The sequence below is a fragment of the Crinia signifera genome, chromosome 5, assembly GCF_055691185.1.
Source record: "Crinia signifera chromosome 5, ASM5569118v1, whole genome shotgun sequence".
NCBI classification, from domain to species: Eukaryota; Metazoa; Chordata; class Amphibia; order Anura; family Myobatrachidae; genus Crinia; species Crinia signifera.
In genome coordinates this window covers 117,033,739-117,057,769 of record NC_139221.1, presented here as the reverse complement: position 1 = coordinate 117,057,769, position 24,031 = coordinate 117,033,739, and the positions used below count along the sequence as shown (strand labels likewise).

At 45.7% G+C, this 24,031-nt stretch overlaps 1 protein-coding gene across 10 annotated transcripts in view; it reads left to right on the top strand.

Moving 5' to 3' along the window:
• Window positions 1-10,123, top strand: part of PHACTR1 (phosphatase and actin regulator 1) — a 320,938-nt gene extending 310,815 nt beyond the window's left edge. For all 10 annotated transcript variants that reach the window (XM_083187909.1, XM_083187905.1, XM_083187902.1 and 7 more), the window contains 5 exons: window positions 449-504; window positions 2,098-2,159; window positions 5,472-5,612; window positions 7,651-7,727; window positions 9,048-10,123. In XM_083187909.1, coding sequence (XP_083044035.1) covers window positions 449-504; window positions 2,098-2,159; window positions 5,472-5,612; window positions 7,651-7,727; window positions 9,048-9,063 — 352 coding nt within the window. In that variant the 3' untranslated portion in view covers window positions 9,064-10,123. The remainder of the gene's footprint in view (window positions 1-448; window positions 505-2,097; window positions 2,160-5,471; window positions 5,613-7,650; window positions 7,728-9,047) is intronic.
• Window positions 10,124-24,031: the final 13,908 nt, after the last annotated feature.

The window sequence follows — 24,031 nt, the reverse complement described above, 5'->3', positions numbered from 1 at the left end:
AGTTACATATCATGTCCTCAGTAGTGCTGTTACAGATGTCCTCAGTAGTGCCAGTTACATATCATGTCCTCAGTAGTACCAGTTACATATCATGTCCTCAGTAGTGCTGTTACAGATGTCCCCAGTAGTGCCAGTTACATATAATGTCCTCAGTAGTGCTGTTACAGATGTCCTCAGTAGTGCCAGTTACATATCATGTCCTCAGTAGTGCCAGTTACATATCATGTCCTCAGTAGTGCTGTTACAGATGTCCCAAGTAGTGGTTTTAGCAAGAATTGTTTTACACTTTCTGGAATGTATGATTTTCAGAATAATTTGGATAACGGATATTTGGATAAGGGATAATCAACCTGTAGTACCAATTCCACATACTGTAAGCCTGACAATGAATGCAGAAGTTATATTCTGAACAAAATGTAGTTTACATGATCCCAATACTTTTTCGCAGACGATTGAGCCAAAGGCCAACAGCTGAAGAGTTGGAACAAAGAAATATCCTGAAACGTAAGTTTATATTACTTGTCTCCTAAATTTATGTAAATTAGCGGCATGTATTTCATGAAATCTATCAGCTGTGAGTGAAAATATACAATGCGTGTGTGTGTGTGTATATATGTATACTTATATATGTTATGGTGACATGTATCAAAGGGCCTTATTCTGGTCGGTGCGGCTGGATCCGATTATGCGGCCAGGACCGTGCGTGCGAAACCCCGCCTTCCATACGGATCGCCAACTCCGTCCGTACGCGGCAAGAAGCTGGCCGAACGGACCGCACGTGTATTTTACACGGAATACGCCTCCTCCATCTAAGGGAACCTCCCCCATCATTCGATGGTCGCAGACCATCGGCTGCAGGACCGAGTGCTCCACCAGCTCCCGCAACCTCAGACCACACGGACATTTCTCCGTGCAAAAGCAGGGATCTGGGCGGGCAACTGACATCCGGCGATGTCATACGTCCGCCCCCTACACGTGCGTCACGGCCGCATTACCATACGTACGCCCAGCGTTTGCATGGGAACGCCCATGAAACGCGGGGCGTATGCATATGGTAATGAGCCCAAATAGCCCTTCACGCCCCTCTCCACCCCCTGTTCGGAGTGTTCACATATCATGCGGGATTTGGCCGTACGCCCCGCTCGCACATGCGCAGAGACGCCTCTGCACATGCGCAGACACAAAACATCGGCGGGCCGAACGCACGCTGATATATCCGCACCGACCAGAATAAGGCCCAAAGTTTGGAGAGAGATAAAGTACTCACTAATCATCTTCTAATTCCCCTTTCAGAAAATTGCCAGGTAATCCTGGGTCATATGTTGGTGTAAAAAAATCATCCCGGGTCATAACCAGGGTTATTCCCATGTTTGTGCCAGATATTCTGCAGTTTGATATGGGGGTCCCGTGTTACTCAATCCAGATTATGTTTAAAATATGCTCACTGGTGCTCAGTTTTCATGAGACATCTAAATGATCCTGTAACGTCCATTTTTAATGGCTCACACAGCTTGCATGGTAGCTACAGGTGCAATGTGAAAGGCAATAACCCGGGTCCAACTTGCGGTATAAAAGGGGTTTGAGCAGCTCTAACATGGGCTCGGACCTGGGATTTAGGTATTTCTGGACCTGGGAAGGTTATTTATTGTTATTGGAATAAACAGCTTTTAAAATGTCAGGAGCTGATTTGCTGATACTGTGGGTGACATTTAATGGTATGCGATTTTTAGTAAGGTTCTGAATTTGCACCTTATTGCATTTTCCGAAATCGGAAATTCTGAATAAATCTACTATTTAATGAGATAAAAATTGTGATATGGTTCGAATTTAGTCATGAAAATGTGCAAATTAAAGAGCATGTGCGATTTTTGTAAAACATTTTTTTTACTAATGTCGTCTTTAGCACAATCAGTTATCTGTGCAGAACTGAGCCTATTCTCAGTGGTGTAGGCTTCCGACCCCCTCCCCTATTACTGAGCAATATCTCCCAGCATATAGCCAGCAGCTGATATACCTAAAACAGCAATGGTTTAAGCTACAATATAAATATTTATTTTAGAAGGCGTTGACATTGTTTAAACGTATTGTAATTTACAGCTCGTAATGAACAAGAGGAGCAGGAAGAAAAACGAGAGATTAAAAGGAGACTTACACGTAAGGTGAGATTGCAGCTGATCATGTGCTTAGAAATGGGTTCAACTAAAATAGTTAAAATGACCAACACATTGGTTCCCAAACTGTGCCGTGGCTTCCTGGGGTGCCTTGGAGTACTTGCAGGGGTGCCTCGGGTTGTTGTTTCAGAACTGATTCAAATGATTTATGGTCAGTGTAATAGGCAAAATCGGTGCTTGTGGCTTCCAATTATAAAATATGTGAATAAACAGAAGTGAATCCTGCCCCTCACCACATAACTGGACCTAAGGATGAAATATAAGCACAACTTTGTTTTAAATTCTTGGTAATAAACTTTACACCTATGGGTGCCGTGAAGAATATTCTGATACTCTAGGGTGCCCGGATTACAAAAAGTTTGGGAACCCCTGTACCAACAAACATTATCAGTCATTTAGGTGTAAGGCTGACAGAAGTGCACATTAGTGGCTTTAGGATTTGTCCATCCAAACACTTCCTCAAACTGCGTACCAATCAGAATGTCACTAAAGGACATCTAGTAATCAATAGGACACGCCATCTCTAGTCTTTACATTCATATACGGGATTTGTTATAGGCTTATAGCACAAGAGGGTTCATTAAAAAAACATGTGAACAAGCCGGAGGGACCATATTTGTGAGACTCCAAAACAGGAGGGGAGGATACCCAAATATCTGTCAGCCATCATCATTATGAGCAGTACATAGTTTTGATACATTTGGAGATATTTAATACGTGAACGTGTAGTACTAATTGTTATGAGTTGGTAATTTCAGAACATGAATGGGTACTTGTGTAGTTTCACGGCGCCAGCTTACACTATGCACGGCGCCAGCTTACGCTACGTTTGAAGGTACTCTAATAGCATAGCCCAATGGCTAAGGCTAAGCTACGTTATCAGCGTAGCCCAATGGCTGCCTTACTTGTGTAGTTTCACGGCTGCAGCGTAAGCTTCGTTATCAACGTAGGCTGGCGCCGTGAAACTACACAAGTAACTACCGTGCTGTTGCTGAGAACAGCATCTCTGTCCCCGGTGTCCCTTGGAAGCCTAGTCAGCGCCTCTCTTACACTGGCAGCGCCAGCATGATCCCCTCTCTTTGTCGGAGAGGGGATCATGCTGGCGCCGGCGGAGAGGCGCTCCATCTGTTTGACACGCAGGAGCGTTTCATACGCTCCATTAATGATACGCTCCTGCATCGGAGTATCTATTGTTGAGATGTATGATATGGCAGGTGTGAATGTGTTCCTGAAATACCCCCACTATCCACGGCAGCCCGAAGTGTTGCGAGCGGACGCATTACACCTCCTCCCGACCTTTTCATACCCCCACTATCCACGTTGGCGTGGAGTTGATTTTATATAGTGTGGCGAGCCACCGAGCCCGAAGCGTGGCGAGCGCAGTGAGCTCTGCGCGAGGACGCGGATTCCATGTAAGGTCATCCGCGTCCCATCGCGGGGCATGCTGTGCTCGCCACACTATATAAAATCAACTCCATGCCAACGTGGATAGTGGGGGTATGAAAAGGTCGGGAGGACGCGTTACGCCACGCTTCGGGCTGCCGTGGATAGTGAAACACATTCACACCTGCCATATCACACATCTCAACAATAGATACTCAGACGCAGGAGCGTATCATTAATGGAGCGTCTGAGATGCTCCTGCTCCTGAAAGGCACTGACTAGGCTTAACAGGTATGCCGGGGACAGAGATGCTGTTCCTGCCAACAGCCCACTAGTTACTTGTATAGTTTCACGGCGCCAACCTACGCTGTTAACGCAGCTTACGCTGCAACCGTGAAAATACACAAGTAAGGCAGCCAGGGACGCTACGCTACTTCTGACTGACTACACTAACAACGCTGGGTGCGAGAACACTACGCTGATTCTGACAGGTATGCTACGCTGGCGGCGTAAGCAGGCGCCGCAAAACTTCACAAGTATCCATGAATGTATACAGATCAGTAAAACTCGTACAGAAATGTATCACCCCGTGCAGAATCCTTACTCGGCCATAAGTCTAAACAGAAACCAACATTTGGTCATGTAACTTTGGTGTAATTCAGACCTGCTCACAAGCGAGCATGTAAACGCCGCCGTGCCTAGTGAATCTCTATGCGACTGGATGTGTACGCTTACACATCTGCTCGCATGCGGCCGCATGGAGGAATAATCATTCTATGGTCGCTGACTAGCAAATGAATTTTCTACCCTTTGCAGATAAAAGTCGGTCTATACTTACTTTAATCCTGCACTGTGATGGCTGAAATGGGGGCGGGTGCTGATGTCATGTGACTTCAGCTGCCCACCCCGAGCAGGCATGGTCACGTCTGCGTTCCCAGGTGTCCACCTAGCGTTTCTATGGGCGTGCCCACTGTTTTTGTGGGTACGCCCATAAAACACTGGGCAGACCCCAGCGACCGCCCCTTTCCTGCCCATCATTTAGCCAATGCCCAGGTGAGTGTAAAATTGCAGGTGCAGACTCCCACCATTGGGGACGGGGCCAAATTCAGACATCCCTGAATTGGCCCCTTAGTTCCTATTACCATAGTCTGAGGGGTAAATCTACTAAGTAGTGCTGCATGTACTGGGGGTTACTTGGTTTTGAATGTAAGATTATTACCCTTTTATAATCCACTGTGGAGGGCGGAATATCGGTTGTTCCACAAAATAATAATAATAATAGTAGTGGTGTGTGGGTATCCGGACTCATGATAAATTGACTCTAGGTCGACAGTCATAAGGTCGACCACTATTGGGCGACAATCAGAAGGTCAACAGGGTTCAAAGGTCGACAGGGTCCAAAAATCGACAGCCAAAAAGGTTTAATTGGAAAGGGTCGACGTGTAAAAAGTCGACGTACATTTGGGCAAAATTTTGAGCTGACATGTGCCGACAGGCGGTATTTCATACCCTACCCTCCACTACAGCGTGAAGGGAGACTATTATAGTGTGCAGACAATGTCCATTTCCACCTATGTTGACATAGACACCCAAAAACCATGAAATCCCAAGTCTACCTTTTCCATGTCGACCTTTTGACTATGTCGTCCTTTTCACTTTTGACCCTGTCAACCTTTTTACTGTTGACCTTTGGACCCTGTCGACCTTTTCACTGTCGACCTTTGGACCATATGACTGTAGACCTAGACATTGCAGATCTAAAATACCATAACTTATGTGTGTGCCAAGTACTTACATCCAGATTAGGAATATCCCTAATACAGTCGATGATGATGTAGCCTCTCAGATTGAGGAAGTTGTTCCAGACCAAGCTCATGCTGTAATGTCTTAATATCTTCTGGAATTTTATGTGCACAGCTCAGTCAAAGACCCACAGTTGAGGAGCTGCGTGAAAAGAAAATCCTGATACGATTCAGTGACTACGTGGAGTTGGCTGATGCACAGGACTACGACAGGAGAGCAGACAAACCGTGGACTCGTCTTACAGCCGCTGACAAAGTTTGTAAATTTGGCATATTCATGATTCCGCACAGTTTTTTGCATAACTTAAAACCGCCATAGAGATGAGAGGCAAATATTGAGCAATGTAACCTATAAAATGTAATGACTGTAGTCTCCAAGTAATCCTGGCAGCAATATATTTGGACTGGTCTGTTAACAGAGCCATTTGTTGTAAGTTACACAACGGCACCAATTTGTCTTCAGACCTATCCTGTGTTGTCTTAAGGTGCCCATACACGTACCAATTACCCGGTACTTTTTGTGCTAAAATAGCATCCCATCCCATGCACAACATATGCACAACGATGCTATTTTAGCACAAAAAGTACCGGGTAATTGGTACGTGTATGGGCACCTTTAGAGCTTTGTACCACTCTGAGCTTTTATAAACACTGTGGTGACAAATGTCTGCTCATACTGCATTCTGTTAGTAGGATGAGACATTGGGGGTTATTCTGGTTCACTCTGAAAGGCAAAATCCTTCTCAAATGGACAAAACCATGTGCACTGCAGGTAGGGCAGATGTAACATGTGCAGAGAGAATTCGATTTGGGTGTGGTTTTACTTCAAAGTGAGATCTATATTGCATTGTAAAAATAAAGCAGTCAGTATTTACCCTGCACAGAAACAAAATAACACCCAAATCTAAATCTCTTTGCACATTTTACATCTGCCCCCCCCCCCCTGCTGTGCACATGGTTTTGTCCATTTGAGAAGGAATTTGCCCTTGCGAGTGAACCAGAATAACCCCCATTATATACACTAGCACTGCCTTCTGGAATCAGAATGGAATCACCACAGGGCAGGCTAGTTAGAGTCACACTGCACCAAAGCACTATGTAACTCAGGCACCCAGTGCTGCTTGTGACTGGGGAAAGAAATACAAGTTTAACATTTTTAGAAACAAATTAGACTAATTACAGTTGGGTTTTTCTTGAAACATTTGGGGGGTAATCAATCCAAGATTACGGTTGTTGATCCCTCCCAACAGCCGTGATCAAGGCCCATTTACGTTTTGCCTGACAGCAAACCGGCAGGCAGGATTCAATGTCCTGCCTGCTGATCAGTGAAAAGTGGGCTTGTCCGCGTCCGTGGATTGTTGATCTGCAGCCGGGATTGTAACAATCCACGGCCGTTATCGGCAGAACGGGCCCGACAGCTTCTAAAGTCGGGCTCGTTCTGCCGTGATCCCTCTGCAATGCTGTCGGTAAAGAGCATTGAATACCCCTAGACTGTTTCCAAATTGGCGGGTGCGCTGAAGTCCCCGATTAAGCACAGAAATAAAACCATCAACTTTTTGTTTCATTATTAAATCAATGGGGTAATATAGACCTGATCGCACGGCCTCAGGTAGACACTGCCCCGCTAATAAAATCCTGCCCTGCAAATGAATGTGCACACTGTACGAATGGATGTGTCTGCCTTACGAAGACTTCTCAGTCATGCAAATGTGTCCAAAACCCTTCCTTACAGAATGATTTTTCCACTGGGCACCAGTCATTGCAGACTCAGAGTAGCCAGAGACTTACTCGCCAACTGCAATGAAAACAGGCATATCCCGGCCTGTTTCTGATGTCACACACCCTCCTCTGAAATGCTTGGGCACGCCTAGCGGTATTTATGGCACTCCCATGAAATGGGCGGGTTACCACCCTCTGACGCATTCTTCCTGTCAATCACCCTACAAACAAACGGCTTGCAAATAGAATAAATGACAGGATTTCATCGCTGCTCAGCATAGCACAAGCGCAATGTGGCCCATACACAGGCGCAGTCTATTAATAATCGTCCTCCATGCGAAGTCACAGGCATGCAATCGTTTCTGAATAACCCCAATAAGTGAAAGCAGTTTATGTTTTTCCAATGTTTCATCCATGGGGCAAGGCTGGTTTCCCTGTGTTACACCTCAACAGTAATAAATCAGAAATGTTGGAGATTATTATTTTACAGTAAATGAAAGTCTTATCTCTAGTGTGGTTTTATTCAGTATGTAGCCACAACATTTAAGTTAATTTGTCATGTGTTATATTTATAGGCAGCCATACGCAAAGAGCTGAACGAGTTTAAAAGTACAGAAATGGAAGTCCATGAATTAAGTAGGCATTTAACAAGGTTTGTATATAGTGCTTCTTCTGACTATGGGTTTTAGTATTACAGGGCTCAGTAAAATGATGTATGTCTTAGTCTGTGTGCTGCAAGGTACTGACTGTATGCAAGATTCTAGCCATACCCCATTGCTGAAAATTGCTGATTGTACCCACCTTGCTGCAAGATGCTGGCCATATCACCCCTTGCTGCAAGATGCTGATGGTACCCCCTTGCTGCAAGATGCTGATGGTACCCCCCGTGCTGCAAGATGCTGGCCATATTACCCCTTGCTGCAAGATGCTGATGGTGCCCGCTTGCTGCAAGATGCTGATGATACCCCCCTCTTGCTGCAAGATGCTGATGGTACTCCGCCCTTGCTGCAAGATGCTGATGATACCCCCCTCTTGCTGCAAGATGCTGATGGTACTCCGCCCTTACTGCAAGATGCTGATGGTACCCCTCTTGCTGCAAAATGCTGACTGTACTCCCCTTGCTGCAAAATGCTGATTTTATCCTCCCTTGCTGTAAGATGCTGGCGGCTTTATGCCCCCCTTTCTGCAAAATGCTGGCTGTATCACCCCTTGCTGCAAAATGCTGGCTGTACCCAACCACTGCTGCAAGATGCTGGCTGTACTCCTTCACCCCTCCCTTGCTAAAAGTTGCTGACAGAAAACAAAATGACTGGGTACAGCATTTCAACCCGGTAATTTTGTGATTAACACAAATTGGAATTGACCAGGGTCGATGACACGGGATTTATGACTCAGGTTAACCCTTTCACACAGAAGAAATACCCCTGTTATTCAGCAAATTGCCGGGTAGAAATTTTCAACCCGGTAATTTGTTCTCCTGTGTGAAGGGGGGTCAGGCAGCTTTCAGTCTGAAAGGGGTATTACATAGAATTTGGCAGCAGATAAGAACCACTTGAGCCATGTAGTCTGCCTCTAAAAAGTTTGGAACATTCCAATTGTATTTCTGGTGGGAATTAATAGACTGAATGAAGGCTCTCCTAATGTTTTGTGACAAAATATGACATTTGAGCCGGCATCCATTTAAATGCAATACAGATTTTTTTGGTACAGTATTCTTACCTTTATTTAATGACTTAATGCTGTTGTTTCCAAAATAATTGGATAGAAATATTAACAATAATGTGTACTCATTAATATGTAATTGGTGACCATAACAAATTCTTACATTAAAACAAAATGCTATTATTTGCTAATAACAGTATAGGGATAAGAATAACCAATAGACATTGCAAATACTAAGATTACATTGCATGCAGTGTATCATTCATAGTACATGTGATTGTCCTTCACTCATGACGTCTCTCTCCTGCAGGTTTCACAGACCCTAGAATTAAAGTTCTACTTGATTACTTCACTGTTTTCAAAAAGGGAACCACAAGTGCTGGGATATTTTATTTTCTCTTTTACTTAAATGTAAATCTTTGGAACTGCCTTGTTTTTTCAAGAGAAGAAAAAGTCATTTGCATAATCTTCATAGATGATCTACATCTTCACTAGACCTTAAAATGTGAAGCATTGTGCAAAGAAAACTGTCAGCAAAAAATGTGTGGATCTGCCCTGAATGTACGGCGTGAGCTTGGTACGGCTCAGTGCCAGTGGGAGCTCACATGGACGGCCATGCAAGGAGATCCCAAGTATGAAGGAGACCTCTCATGCCTATGTCAGAGCAGCTTGATGCATTTCAGCCAAATCTATATGGGATGTGGAAGCAAAAGGAAAGAGACCTGCACTACTTTTCAATCATTCCGAATTCCACGTGTCATATCTTCCATGCAAGCCGCTGGTTGTTGTTTTTTGAGCCTGCTGTAGCAAACGGATCAGGCGCTCATTCTGAGAGATGCGCAGACAGGGATGGAATGGGCAGCCCCATGATGCTTTGCAACTGGTTCTTGGCAACAATACCACCATCATTTTTTCTTTAGACATTAAATTAGATCAGTTAATAAAACAACACAGATACAACAACCCATTTGAACAAACAAAACATTTCAATAAGTTCCAAAGTGATGTGGCCTATATGTACTTAGGCTGGGATTCTACATACATGGTTCTGTGTCAGTTGCACTGTGCATCTCATTGTCTGATCTCTCAGTATACAGCCACCGCTCACTACAGTTCTGGATCGGCAGGTGCAGTCTGGATCAGTCCTACTTTCATTCTACATCCTGGAAAATATTTTCCTAAAGGCAGATATTGATTGTGTTTGTCTTTGGGAATGTGGTGTCATTATATTGTGCCTGTTCTGTATAGAGTAGGAACGGATTGGTGAAGACAAACTCAACCGTTATGCCAGGTTAGAAATCTCCATTGAGTGAACCTGTCAATAATAACATGGAGTTTTCTTGTAAATGAAATGAAGAAATAAACAAGAATATTTTTCAAAATCTACTCTGTGTTTATACATAAAGCTCTAGCAGACTGCAGCGTCGTTACTAACTTAGGAAAGAGGGTTAATAATCGGGTGCTAAAGTGGGCTGGTCCCTGAACAGCTGCTGCTAAAGTAGGGAATAGTCAGTTCCCAAAAACAGTAAATATACACAGTATAACAATCAATATCTAAATACTAAGTGATTGGATTTGCAATATTTATTAAAATAAACATAATAAAAACATCCACAATAAAATTGATAAACCACCACCTAGTGATGTTAGGACACCTGCACTGGAATTACAGATATCTGGTACCCATAGTAGAAGGACATTTCCATAATAATACGCCTTTTACACAGCCGCAAAAACCCTTGTTTTTCCCTCCTGGACCCGGGTCAGCGGCAGTGTAAAAGGGGTTAACCCGTGTCCTGACCAGGGTAGAACACAGGCAGGACCTGGGTAGAAGGCAGTGTAAACGGATACGACCCGGCTCCCGTTGACACCAATGGGGGAAGCTCAACCTCCAGACAGCAGCAGAGGCAGGGAGGAGGTGAATTGATGCCTGTGTGCAGCATCCATTCACCTCCCGGACGGGGGCTGCACGCAGTTTACCTTGGTGCAGGGCTTGCCCCCAGTGCGATAAATTGCGGTCCTGGCTGGATGATCGGCAGTCCCGGCGCTTGGAGGTGATGTCATCTCCAAGCGCCGCCCCCGTTTACAATGCTGGTAGGCACCACAGTGTAAATGGTGCAAATCCCGGATACAACCTCTCTTGGATCCGTGTTCCAAATACCAGGTCGGATCCGGGATTTGGGTGTAAAAGTGGTATGTTACCACACAGGAGAGCTTCTGGAGGAAGGATTCCAGATATAATCCGAAAGTAAAGTTGCTCACTAGGTGCATGGTTGTCCAAGTGGATAAGGTTCACGTTCCTTTAGAAATTGCAGGGGTCCAGGTCAGGGAGTAAGTGTCCAGTCTCCAGTGAATTATCAGGTAGAGAAGTCCAGGAAGGTGCAATCCAGGCACAACTGACGCATTTCGCTGCAAAGCTTAGGCAGTTTTAGTCACAACCCACAGGGACAATATGATCATTTGTTTTCTTTTTCAAAGATTTATACAATTCATAAACATAAGTTGCACAATATATAAATGTATATATGTATGCTAAAATATCAGGTATATACAGTTTGACAGTGCAAATAAATATATGTCAATACACACAGAGCAACAAAAAACTGGTGGTAAGGAGTAGAATAAAGGGGCATTTGCCTTAAAGAGGTAAAGATCAAGTACTGAAAATGAACTAGTATAAAACTTATTTCTACCTAAGCTTATATTTGTTTTACTGTTCGGTCTGTTCATAGGAAACTTGGTCATCCATTAAGGTGAGAGGAGAGGAAGTTTTGCACCAAGCCAGGTCAGGGATCCTGTTTTTTTTTTTTTATAGATAGGCAATAACCTTATCCGGGTCATTTAAACCTTGAGATCTTATATGAAGGTTGAACTTGATGGACTTATGTATTTTCTTAATCTCAAAAACTATGTTACTTCTATGTGTTACTTCTAGTAAAATCCCTCACCAGACCCAGAGCTGGATGCGCTAAAGAAGAAATGCAGTGAAAACCTCAAAAACATTTTGGGGGCTTTAAACAAATTTGCAAATACACTAAACCGTGCACATTAGTGCTCCGTTGCTATAGCTGGCATTACCCTTTTGATGCCTTTTCGTTTCTCTCCACTGGCATGCCCCACGGCTGCCAGCATAACTGTGCATACACCTGGAACTAATCTTTGTTTGTAGGCAGGCTGGGCACTGATAAATTCTCTCTTATTCTCTAATATTGGTTATTTAATTTTGCGAATGATCCATTTTCATTCTTTACCTCGTATTGATAGCAGCCATGTTGGAAGCAATAACAACTGTTATGCTTTGAGTATTTTTGTTTTCAGGCATTTAGTGGCTCTTAAGCCCCGCACACATGCAACGATGGGTGCAGGGAGGCAGAGTGACTTGCTTAAGCACGATCGCTCAGCACACATCGCCGTAAACCTGCAATGCACACCATAGAGCCGTCTGTGCAGCATGGGGCTTTGCCTATTGTTTATAGGCAAAGCCCTGCGATCTAGCAGCAAAAACTGTGCAAGCATTGCCTTTTCCTGCCAGCGATGGCGATGCGCAGGACCGTGCATCACCGTCACCTGGGGCTATACACACAGAGATTAGTGCCCCACTTCTAAGTGATCTTGTCAGATCACTTAGAAATGGGGTGAAAATTGCCAATGTGTATGCCCCTTTACAATCTGATTTTCCTGCCAAATCCAAACCTACCTGCTGCTTGTGCACGAACCCCTTCCCCATACCTCTTCCCACCTTATACCGAATCCGAACAAACTAAGCAGATGTAGTCCAAATACAATGATCCCTTTCATGTGTTTAGACTTTGGGAGAAAACTGACTCCTGGTAGACACCCACCGTAATCTAGGGAGAATATTCCGCCCTTGGCAAGAATCCACAGATGCTAAAATTGCTAACCTCGCTCCTGCTATGCCATCCCCAGATTCAGCTTGCTATTGGCATTGTGCATTCCAGCAATGATGCCTGCAGCTTGCATCAATTTAAATTTAGTTAAATATTTAAAAATATGGATATAAATGAGAGGATGTTGCCAACTAGTTAATAAGGAGAAAAATATGTTTTCCTTAGTAAGTGGAAGGTTTTTTTTTTTTGCAAATTTAAACGTTATCATATTTTATTGTACAGTAATAATTGTACTGTACAGTAATGCATTTTATTTTAAAATGAATAGTAGCTTCTGACAAAATGATGAAACATTTTTATTTTTACTATGTACAGATATGCCTTATATCAAGTGTCGCACATCAGATCAATCCTATCATCCGCACACAAGTGTTGCACATCAGATGAATGCTATTATTAGCATACAGACATACAAGTGTCGCACATCAGATCAATGCTATCATTCTCACACAGATGTGTAAGTGTCGCACATCAAATCAGTGCTATGCCACACACAGATGTACAAGTATCCCACATCAGATCAATGCTATCATCCACACACATATGTACAAGTGTCCAACATCAGATCAGTGCTATCATCCGCACACAGATGTGTAAGTATCCCACATTAAATCAGTGCTATCATCCGCACACAGATGTACAATTGTCCCACATCAGCTCAGTGCAATCATCTGCACACAAATGTACAATTGTCCCACATCAGATCAATTATTATTATAATTTTATTTATAAGGCACCACAAGTGTTTCACAGTGCCTTACAAAGGAACAGTACAGGGAGACAAAACTTAGCATTACAGTAAGTAAATAACAAAAATAGAGTACAGGTAAAATGAATGCCACAATTCAATAAACATTACAGCTTAAATGTAAGTAGAGGACTTGATCAACATACTACTAGAGGCTGGTGGCCAAAGATGGAGATGCGTATGTGGACGAAGATAGTCACTGAGTGTTTGAGTATAGGAGAGCTGAGAGTGAAATGTGAAGAGAAGAGGGCTTTGACAACAGGAGGGAAGAGGGCCCTGCTCTGGGGAGCTTACAATCTAGATCGATGCTATCATCCACACACAGATGTACAAGTGTCGCACATCAGATCAATGCTATCATCTGCTCACAGATGTGAAAGTGTCCCACATCAGATTAATGCTATCTGCACAAAGATGTATAAGTGTCCCACATCAGATCAATGCTATCATCCGCACACAGATGTATAAGTGTCCCACATAAGATCAATGTTATCATCCGCACACAGATATACAAGTGTCCCACATCAGATCAGTGCTATCATCCGTACACAGATGCACAAGTGTCCCACATCAGATCAGTGCTATCATCCGCACACAGATATACAAGTGTCCCACATCAGATCAGTGCTATCATCCGTACACAGATGCACAAGTGTCCCACATCAGATCAGTGCTATCATCCGCACACAGATATACAAGTGTCCCACATCAGATCAGTGCTATCATCCGCACACAGATGTACAAGCGTCCCAAATCAGATCAGTGCTATCATCCGCACACAGATGTACAAGTGTCCCACATCAGATCAGTGCAATTGGACAAAGTAATTTTGTTGCTTTGCAGTTTTTGGCACCTGGCACTCGATGTGCTGAGAAGGTTCTTTGGGATGCGGTCATTAGGACGACAGTGTCTAGATCAACAGTGATCTGTCTATTGGTCGAGAGTCAAAAGGTCGACACAAGTAAAAGGTAAAGATGAAAAAAGGTTGATGTGGGTATTTCATGATTTTTTTTTTAAATGACTTGTTCATACTTTACCATCCCAGGGGGCATAGAGGAAGAATAAAATATACTGAGTGTAGTGTGGCACCGCGCCCGAAGCATGGCAAGCGCAGCAGTTACATTATAAGGTGTCCTATGTCGACATAGCCACCCACAAAAAAAATTAAAAACTCACATCAACCTTTTTCCATGTCGACCTTTTGCTTGTGTAGACCTTTTGACAGCGCACCACCACAGCCATGGTCGCACCTGGACTTTGGGAGAAAACTGACACCTGGTAGACACCCACCGTAATCTAGGGAGAATATTCCGCCCTTGGCAAGAATCCACAGATGCTAAAATTGCTAACCTCGCTCCTGCTATGCCATCCCTAGATTCAGCTTCTCCAAGAGAAAATTCCATTTAGCCTCCCTCTCTAACAACTTATACCTATTGCCAACCCACGACAGAGGGGGTATGTGGTCAATAATCATGTGTTTTAGTGTAGTGGGTGAGTGTCCCAAGTCGGCATAGTGCCTAGCAATGGGTTGTTCACTAGTGCCCTTCAAAATGGCAGTGCGGATTGCCTGTCTGTGTTGTGTCAACCTATGATTTGGCACTCTGTTCTGCCAATATAGTGCATTGCTGCACGGGCATACTAGGGCACAGACTACAAACTTAGAGGAGCAACTTAGGTGGTGCTTGATTTTAAAGGGTTGGATGTTGTCGGGTGTTTGCTCAATGTGCCTGTCCACTTAATCGCAAAGCCTGTTTTTTAGCAAATGGACAAAACTATGCTGCACTCCAAGGTGGTCACATGTCACATCTGCCCCACCTGCAGTGCACATTGTTTTGTTTATTTTCTAAAAAAAAAATTGCCTTGCGATCAAGTCATAATTAGTCCCATTGTGTCAATAAAGAACTCATTCAAAACTATGTGGTTGATTTCAGTAAAGAGTCATCTTTCTATGAAATTCTGTTTTTGTGCCTTTACTGGTGATGAGTTTTCATGCTGAAAATAGCACTGCAGTGTTGTACCTAGATGGGCAACTTGTTAGTACAGTAAAGGTGGGAGTATTTGTTTATTGTTTATATTTGTATCCATTAACATGAATAAGATTTCTCTTGCTGCAGAAAGGATGGGGATAGTATAGCGGGTGTGTTACAGCGGTCCGACAGTCGGGATCCCGACAGTCATTAGCCCGATGTCAGGATCCCAACTGGCCGGACTCAGACAGCATGGTGAGCGCAACTAAGCCCCTTGCGGGCTCGCTGCGGGCACGGTGGCTCGCTACACTCGCCACCTATTCTATTCTCCCTCTATGGGGGTCGTTGACCCCCACGAGGGAAAATAGCACCCGGCTGTCGGTGTTTTGACAGTCGGGTAAATGCCTGTCGGGATCCCGACTGTCGGGACCCCGTCCGGCACCCAGTATACCACCAGTCATGATACCAATAGTAGATATCCCCGCAACAAAACACTGTATATATATAGCACAATGAGGCGGCACCCGGATAATGAAGACAACATACGTAGGTCAAGGATCATTGACCTGCATTTGCTGTCTTCATTATCCGGGTGCTGCCGCATTGTGCTGTATATACTCACCCATCCAGGGTGTTTGGGAAGGCACCGGAGCAGAGAGAGAGAGAGAGAGAGAGCTCTCATATATATATATATATATATATATATATATATATATATATATATATATATATATATATATATATATATATATATACAAAGAAAGGAGCGGGAGCACAGTGTAAGCATATATTTCAAAGGTAATTTTACTAAGGTATAAAAGCTCATACATTAAAATAAACAATAAACAGCTTGCCACTGATGCTATAAAGGTCCACCACGCCAACGGGAGAGACTGGTCTTGCAGCACCGCCGATATACTGGTGGACCAGGACGTCTGTGGAACAGGTTGTCTGTCAGAGGTCATTTGGTATTTAAACCCTATGAGGACTGTTTGTCAATACCTTTGAAAAGCTGCAGTCAAGCAGTCAATGTGTTAGCCTCAGTGCCGGTGCAAGGCTTCTCAGCACCCTAGGCAAAACTTCAAACCCTCCCCCCCCCCCCAAATCCCCCCCTAATTTTTTTTTTAGATCATGTGGTCATCCAATCCCCCCCGGGAAGGTGGCCAATTCCCCTGCTTTTCCTGGAGGTCCTCTGCACCCTCCCATTTGCCACCAACAACAGAGTACAAGGAGGAGGGGGCAGCAATGTAGGAGGTATGACATAAGGGAAAGTATAGAGGTGAGGTCTTAGAAGTTCCATAGCCACCACCTGCATTAAGTACAACAAGGATCCTTGATTTTTGGATTTGTAGACTTGGTGGCGCCCCCCAGATCCCAGCGCCCTAGGCAGCTGCCTAAAGCTGCCTAGTGGTAGAGCCGGCCCTGGTTAGCCTACCACCCACTGGACCCATCTGTGCCATCACTGGATGTACTAGAAGCAGACCAGCCCTGCAACTTGCCAGCGTGAACTATTTCCTCACAACAGCTACACTTAGACAGTTTACTGCCCCTATGAACACCTTTGGGAGGATTGGGGCATGACACCCCCCCCCCTCCCCCACAGCATTAATTAAACACGCAAAAGTATTATTGGGCATACACGGAATGGACTCCATGTGCATGAACTCACCACCCCACCATGTTTATGTGGTCCATCTGGGTGAAGATACTGTATTGCTAATTTTTATATTCATTATTTTTTATATTTACTGTATGATTATATATCCATTAAATTTGCTTTTTAATAAAAAAGTAAAGTGTTTCAGCGCTGTTACCACTTTTGCAAAGTATACGCCTTCACATCTAGGCTGTGCACACAGGGGGCTACCATTAATATGCGATCGCTTCAAAGCTTGTATTTAAGCAAAGGGGAAGGGCCCAGCTTGCAGGACACAGACTTTCCTTGCAAGTTTTAGCAAAACTGCAACTCATACTGAACCCTACAGTGCATCCTTATTTAGCTTGATATATCCTATATGATGTATTGTAATTCTGCACCACCATGTGGTTTTTCAGATTATTGCATGCACAGGATATCACTTTTCACCACATCTTTTCAATATATTCTCATCTTCTCAAAGTAAGAATTATTTTATGCAAAAACATGCACAAATAGAATTATCATATCACTATAGTATAGGGTCCATTTATAGTTGAAGGCTGTGATGTCAACAATGAACGGAACCCTAACTATATTAAGGGAGCTACGTACCAAACCTCCTACAGGTGCGGTGAATTTGCCCATATCAACCTATCAGATAATTCTTATTTTATAGACTATACTTGATACATGTTAACTAGAAACTCTCTGTTATTGGCAACTTCTTAACTGTTGATACATTTCCCCCAAAGGGGTAAATAAATGTGATAAGAGGCGGTAAGTGCCAAATGCACTAAACAAACACTATTTGGCACTTGCTGCACAATATTGATATTTATCAAAGCAGAGTAAATCTGCCAACATCTAAATATTCCACCATACTATTGTACATCAACAGAAAAATATTTAGATGTTCTCATAGGATTACCAGTGACAGCATCCCAGGAGCCTGGCTTTGTGTGAGATCTTGCATGTGGCAGCATCCCGGGGGCCTGGCTTTGTGTGAGATCTTGCATAGACGCAGTTAGGGTTAACCAGGAAGTAAGATACAGCGCGTCAGCACCCCCCTAATGAACAGTGGGCCTTGCAGGGACTGAGCAGTAGATAGAAACGTTCCCGCTCCAGCAGTCTTTGTTCCTCTGTTCTAGATCAGTGGTTCTCAACCTCGGTCCTCAAGGACCCCCAACAGTACATGTTTTCCAGGTCACCCGGCAGTTGCACAGGTGCACTCATTATTCACTGACACATTTTAAAAGATCCACAGGTGGAGATAATTACTTCACTTGTGACTCTGGCCCTTATTCTGATCGGTGCAGCCGGATCCAAATATGCGGCCAGCACCGTGCGTCCTAAACCCCGCCTTCCATACGGATCGCCAACTCCGTCCGTACGCGGTAAGAAGCTGTCCGAACGGACCGCACGTGTATTTCTCATGAATACGCCTCCTCCATCTCAGGGAACCTCCCCCATCATTCGATGGTCGCAGACCATCGAATGCAGGACCGAGTGGCCAGGCAGCCCCCGCAACCTCAGACCACACGGGCATTTCTCCGTGCAAAAGCAGGGATCTGGGCGGGCAGCTGACATCCGGCAATGTCATATGTCCGCCCCCTACACGTGTGTCATGGTCACATTACCATACGTATGCCCAGCGTTTGCATGGGAACGCCCATGAAACGCGGGGTGTAAACATATGGTAATGAGCCCAAACAGCCCTTCACGTCCCTCTCCACCCCCTGTTCGTAGTGTACACATTTCATGCGGAATGTGGCCGTGCGTCCCGCTCGCACATGCGCAGAGACGCCTCTGCACATGCGCAGACACAAAACATCGGCGGCACGAACGCACGCGGATATTACCGCACCAACCAGAATAAGGGCCTCTGTGTGAAGACCTGGAAAATGTGAACTGTTGGGGGTTGAGGACAGAGGTTGAGAATCTAGATGATTTGAGACTTAGGGGGTTATTCAGGTTGATTCGCAAGGCTGCGGATTCGCAGCCTTGTGAGTCCACCAAACCCCGCCCGGCGAAAGACCGCCCCCCTACCGCCCCCTCAAAGTGCGGCTTCGCCCGAACAGCTGCGAATGGATGTTTTGCATAAATATCCATTCGCATGGCTCGGGTAACCGCCCACATCTTTCGATGGTCACCGACCATCAAATGATGTTTAGCGTGCACGCATATATAAGTGACTTTTCAGTTGCGTATATATGTGCGCACGCTGGCGTGGATACGGCCGGGCAGCTGACATCCGGTGATGTCAGCCACCCGCCCCCCACACCCGTGTCACTGCCTCATTTCCATGAGAACGCTCAGCAGTCTCATGGGAACGCCCATGGAACGCTGGGCGTTCCCATATGGTAATGGGGCAGCCCGGCGCCCCTTGCAAATCTCCGCCCCCCCCCCCCCACGCCGGCATGGGTGCGTGCACCCGGCGACCCGAAAGGTACCAGATACCCGCATGCGCAGACGCACATCGGTACTGCGTACGAATGCACGCAGTACCGAACGGATCTGAATCAGGCCCTTAATTCAAAGTACAGATTGCAACCATCAGAGGTCTCCTATAACTTGCAGACTGTCTGACTGGTAATGAATCCGATGGGAATAATTTAGCATACAATCACAAATTTTTTTTTTTATATATTTACTCTCTGCCTAGTTTTAGGCAGATTTAACAACAGCTCAATAAAGAGGAGAACATTTTAATATCATTATTCTCTGTAGTACACCCAAATATTTTCATCATTTCCCTTTGTGCTTTCAATTATGCATTTCAGATTTGGAAAAGTCCCAGTAATGTTCCCTAGGATTAATTTTTTCATTATTATTTTAATCAAATAAAATGTGTGAATGTTTCCTACCATAGCGTGGTGAGATTTAGTTTTTCTAGTTTAATTTACCAGGTTTACGACAATTATTGTCACAGCCAAATGGGGCACTTGGGTAATTATACATTTTTTTATTTGAACAATTTTTTATTTTTTTATTTCAGCATCTTTAGATATATATTGTTTCTATTGCACTGCAGAAATAACTGATAAATGGGGAGTAGCATTTAACAAATGATGAATATGCGGTCAGCTGCTTGCACCAAGCAGGGAAAGCCATGCCTGCATTTCCAGAGGAACACCCAGCTTATCATGAGGATGCCCACTGGGCATTCCCGTCCAGCCACCATCCTCTCTCCCCTACCCGCACGAATGCTTCAGTGAGTGTGATACTCGCTGAAGGCATCGCACCAGGGTCTGCACATGTACACACATGCGAAGAACCTCCCTCATCAGAAAGGGGCTGAATTCATCCCCTTCTGAGCCAAGCTGAATCACCCCCTCAGTGCGTTCTCATTTGAAAGAGGTCTGTCCATTCTTTCACAGCCAAAGTAAGAATTGCTTGGCAGAGATTTGCCTTCATTTCACTTTTGTACATTTTTGCTAGATCACCTGTTCAGGAGACATGATCAAACAAATCAGGGTATGTAAAGTCTTCTGAGGGAAAATAAAACTAGGAATTATTTGTGTAAGTACAGCATAAATAATTAATACTTGCCGACCCTCCCGAATTTAGCGAGAGTATCCCGCTTTTTGATCCTTTCTCCCGCCTCCCGGGAATGTTTTGGATCCTCCCGGATTTTAGCCTGTCACAAAAAAATCAGTGACTGCGCATGCGCAAGTCACAAAGGGCAGAGCCGACGGTAACCTCTTAAATGCGGCTGTACTATTAAATGACGGCTGGCAGGGGCGGATTGGGGACTAAAAGTGGCCCTGGAAAATTTCTGGAAGTGGCCTCATGTGGGCGGCAACAAATCAATAATGGCCGCACTCATGCATACATACACCTGGTTCCTGTAGTGTTGAGAGATTCCCAGATCAGTAGCACGCCCCTAGGCCCGCCCCAACCCCTCCCCTTGACCTGTCCAAGCCCCTCCCCTTGACCCACCCCATCATTTTTTTTAACCTTTGCTTCAATTCCATTCTTGATTTTGCACACTGTAATGCCAGTTACATGTTACATCACACACTGTAATGCCCATTACACGTTACACCATACACCACAGTGACCATTACTCGTTATGATGCCAGGACTTTTTTCTAAAGGAGGGTCAACAAGGACAGTGCGCGCCAAAAAAAATTCAATGTAATGCCGATTACACATCACACACCCATTACATAGTATACCATATGCCGGGAGCAGTAATTAAATAATGACCAGGATATAGCGGGTGACTGAGAAAGACGCAGATAGTGGGTCACTGGGGAAGCTGGGGGTGACAGAAATAGCAGGTGACTGGGGAAGCTGGCGTGACTGAGATAGCGGGTGACTGGGGAAGCTGGGGTGTAGCAGATAGCGGGTGACTGGGGAAGCTGGGGTGACTGGAGAGGCTATGGTGACAGGGAGATAGCGGGGAACAGGGGAAGCTGGGGTGACAGGGTCAGGAGATAGCAGGTATATTTGTATATATATGTATATCACCCCCCTGCACCATCATCACCCCCCCTGCACATCATCATCACCTCCCCCTGCAGCATCACCCCGAGCAGGGCCGGTGCTAGGGTGTTTTTGCGCCTCCCTGCAAACTATAAATTTGGGACACTTCAGGGGCAGAGAGACAGAGAAAGAGAGAGAGACCAGGGGCAGATAGGCAGAGAAAGAGAGAGAGACCAGGAGCAGAGAGGCAGAGAAAGAGAGAGAGATCAGGAGCAGAGAGGCAGAGAAAGAGAGAGAGATCAGGGGCAGAGAGAGAGACCAGGGGCATAGAGGCAGAGAAAGAGACCAGGGGCAGAGAGGCAGAGAAAGAGAGAGAGACCAGGGGCAGAGAGAGAGAGAGACCAGGGGCAGAGAGGCAGAGAAAGAGACCATGGGCAGAGAGAGAGAGACCAGGGGCAGAGAAAGAGAGATACCAGGGGCAGAGAGGCAGAGAAAGAGACCAGGCGCAGAGAGGCAAAGAATGAGAGAGAGAGAGACCAGGGACAGAGAGGCAGAGAAAGAGAGAGAGAGACCAGGGGAAGAGAGGTAGAGAAAGAGAGAGAGACCAGGAGCAGAGAGAGAGAGAGACCAGGGGCAGAGAGGCAGAGAAAGAGACCAGGGGCAGAGAGGCAGAGAAGGAGAGAGAGAGAGAGACCAGGGGCAGAGAGGCAGAGAAGGAGAGAGAGAGAGACCAGGGGCAGAGAGGCAGAGAAGGAGAGAGAGAGAGACCAGGGGCAGAGAGGCAGAGAAGGAGAGAGAGAGAGACCAGGGGCAGAGAGGCAGAGAAGGAGAGAGAGAGAGACCAGGGGCAGAGAGGCAGAGAAAGAGACCAGGGGCAGAGAGGCAGAGAAGGAGAGAGAGAGAGACCAGGGGCAGAGAGGCAGAGAAGGAGAGAGAGAGAGACCAGGGGCAGAGAGGCAGAGAAGGAGAGAGAGAGAGACCAGGGGCAGAGAGGCAGAGAAAGAGACCAGGGGCAGAGAGGCAGAGAAGGAGAGAGAGAGAGACCAGGGGCAGAGAGGCAGAGAAAGAGACCAGGGGCAGAGAGGCAGAGAAGGAGAGAGAGAGAGACCAGGGGCAGAGAGGCAGAGAAGGAGAGAGAGAGAGACCAGGGGCAGAGAGGCAGAGAAAGAGACCAGGGGCAGAGAGGCAGAGAAGGAGAGAGAGAGAGACCAGGGGCAGAGAGAGAAAGAGACCAGGGGCAGAGAGGCAGAGAAAGAGACCAGGGGCAGAGAGAGAAAGAGACCAGGGGCAGAGAGGCAGAGAGAGAGACCAGGGACAGAGAGAAATAGAGAGAGAGTCGAGACCAGGGGCAGAGAGCAAGGCAGACATGGGGAGAGAAAGGGGGGCATGTTCCCAGGTCACTAGTGGGTGTCAGGGCAGACAGAGGTGACTGGGCGATATTGGTGGAAAGAGGAATCAGAGGGTGACAAAGGAGGCAGTGGGTAACTGCTATGAGGTGGGTGCATCCAGAAACATTCATACATTTTCTTACCAGGGTCAGTGAGTGAGGGAGACATATGGGAGAGAGAGGGGGACATATTCCCCAGTCACTATGTTCTGCTCACCTGCTCCTGTGATGACCAGTGTCCCCGACTGTTGTACAGCTGGTCAGCAAATGGTGGTAATGTTACAGGTGCCTCACTGCTTCTTCTCCACGCCCATAACATCAAGCGTCAGTCTGGACACACACTTGTCAGCATACAGGCAGCAGGAGTCACTGGAGAAAGAAACTGGTGAGGTGATACAATAGAGGAGACCTAAGGACAGGTAAAAGTGTGACAGAAGCAGAGGGAGACAGGGGGCAGGATGTACCAACCACTTGCGGTACATCCCACCATCGATTGTGCCAATACTTTTCGCATAGACACTAACATATCCGATTTGTAATGCAAAGGACAGCTCTCCCAAAAAGAGAAGGCCCGTGGAGATGCACTCTGGTGCCTGGACTTCCAGGTCTGTGATCCGGGAGTCCCTCTACCAATGCTCCCAGTGTTGCGGAAAGAAGCCGATGTGCCTCTACAGGGTAATGCCATGTATAGCTGGCATTACCACTGCATTAGGCTACTGGTGGTAGGGCTTTATTAAATTTAAAAATAGGGTAAAATCCCTGAAAATGGGTATTTTACCGCATTTCTGCCGTAGGGAGCATAAAGGGTGATGGAGAGGGTGAAAAACAGATAGTGGTCAATGGGTCATAGTGGGTGAAAAGTAAATCAGGGGACAGGGCTGTCCGGGTGATGGGAGGAGAGTCTGCGGCTAAGAGGCGGCACCGGGGGTTAGCGCGGGCCGTGGGAGAGACAGGTACGGTCTGGGCTGGCTCGGTCACATCACCCCAGGGTCAGGCAGCCCAGGCAGACAGTGGGTCCCTACAGGGTACGGGAAGTCACCGGCAGGGTCCCTCTAGTGCATGGGAAGTAACCGGCCGGAATTACCGGACTGTCCGGAGTAATCCCGGATGGGTGGTAACCCTAGGTCCCTGCCGCTCTCATACATACATACATACACCCTGCCACTCTCATACATACATACACCCTGCCACCCTCATACATACATACATACATACAC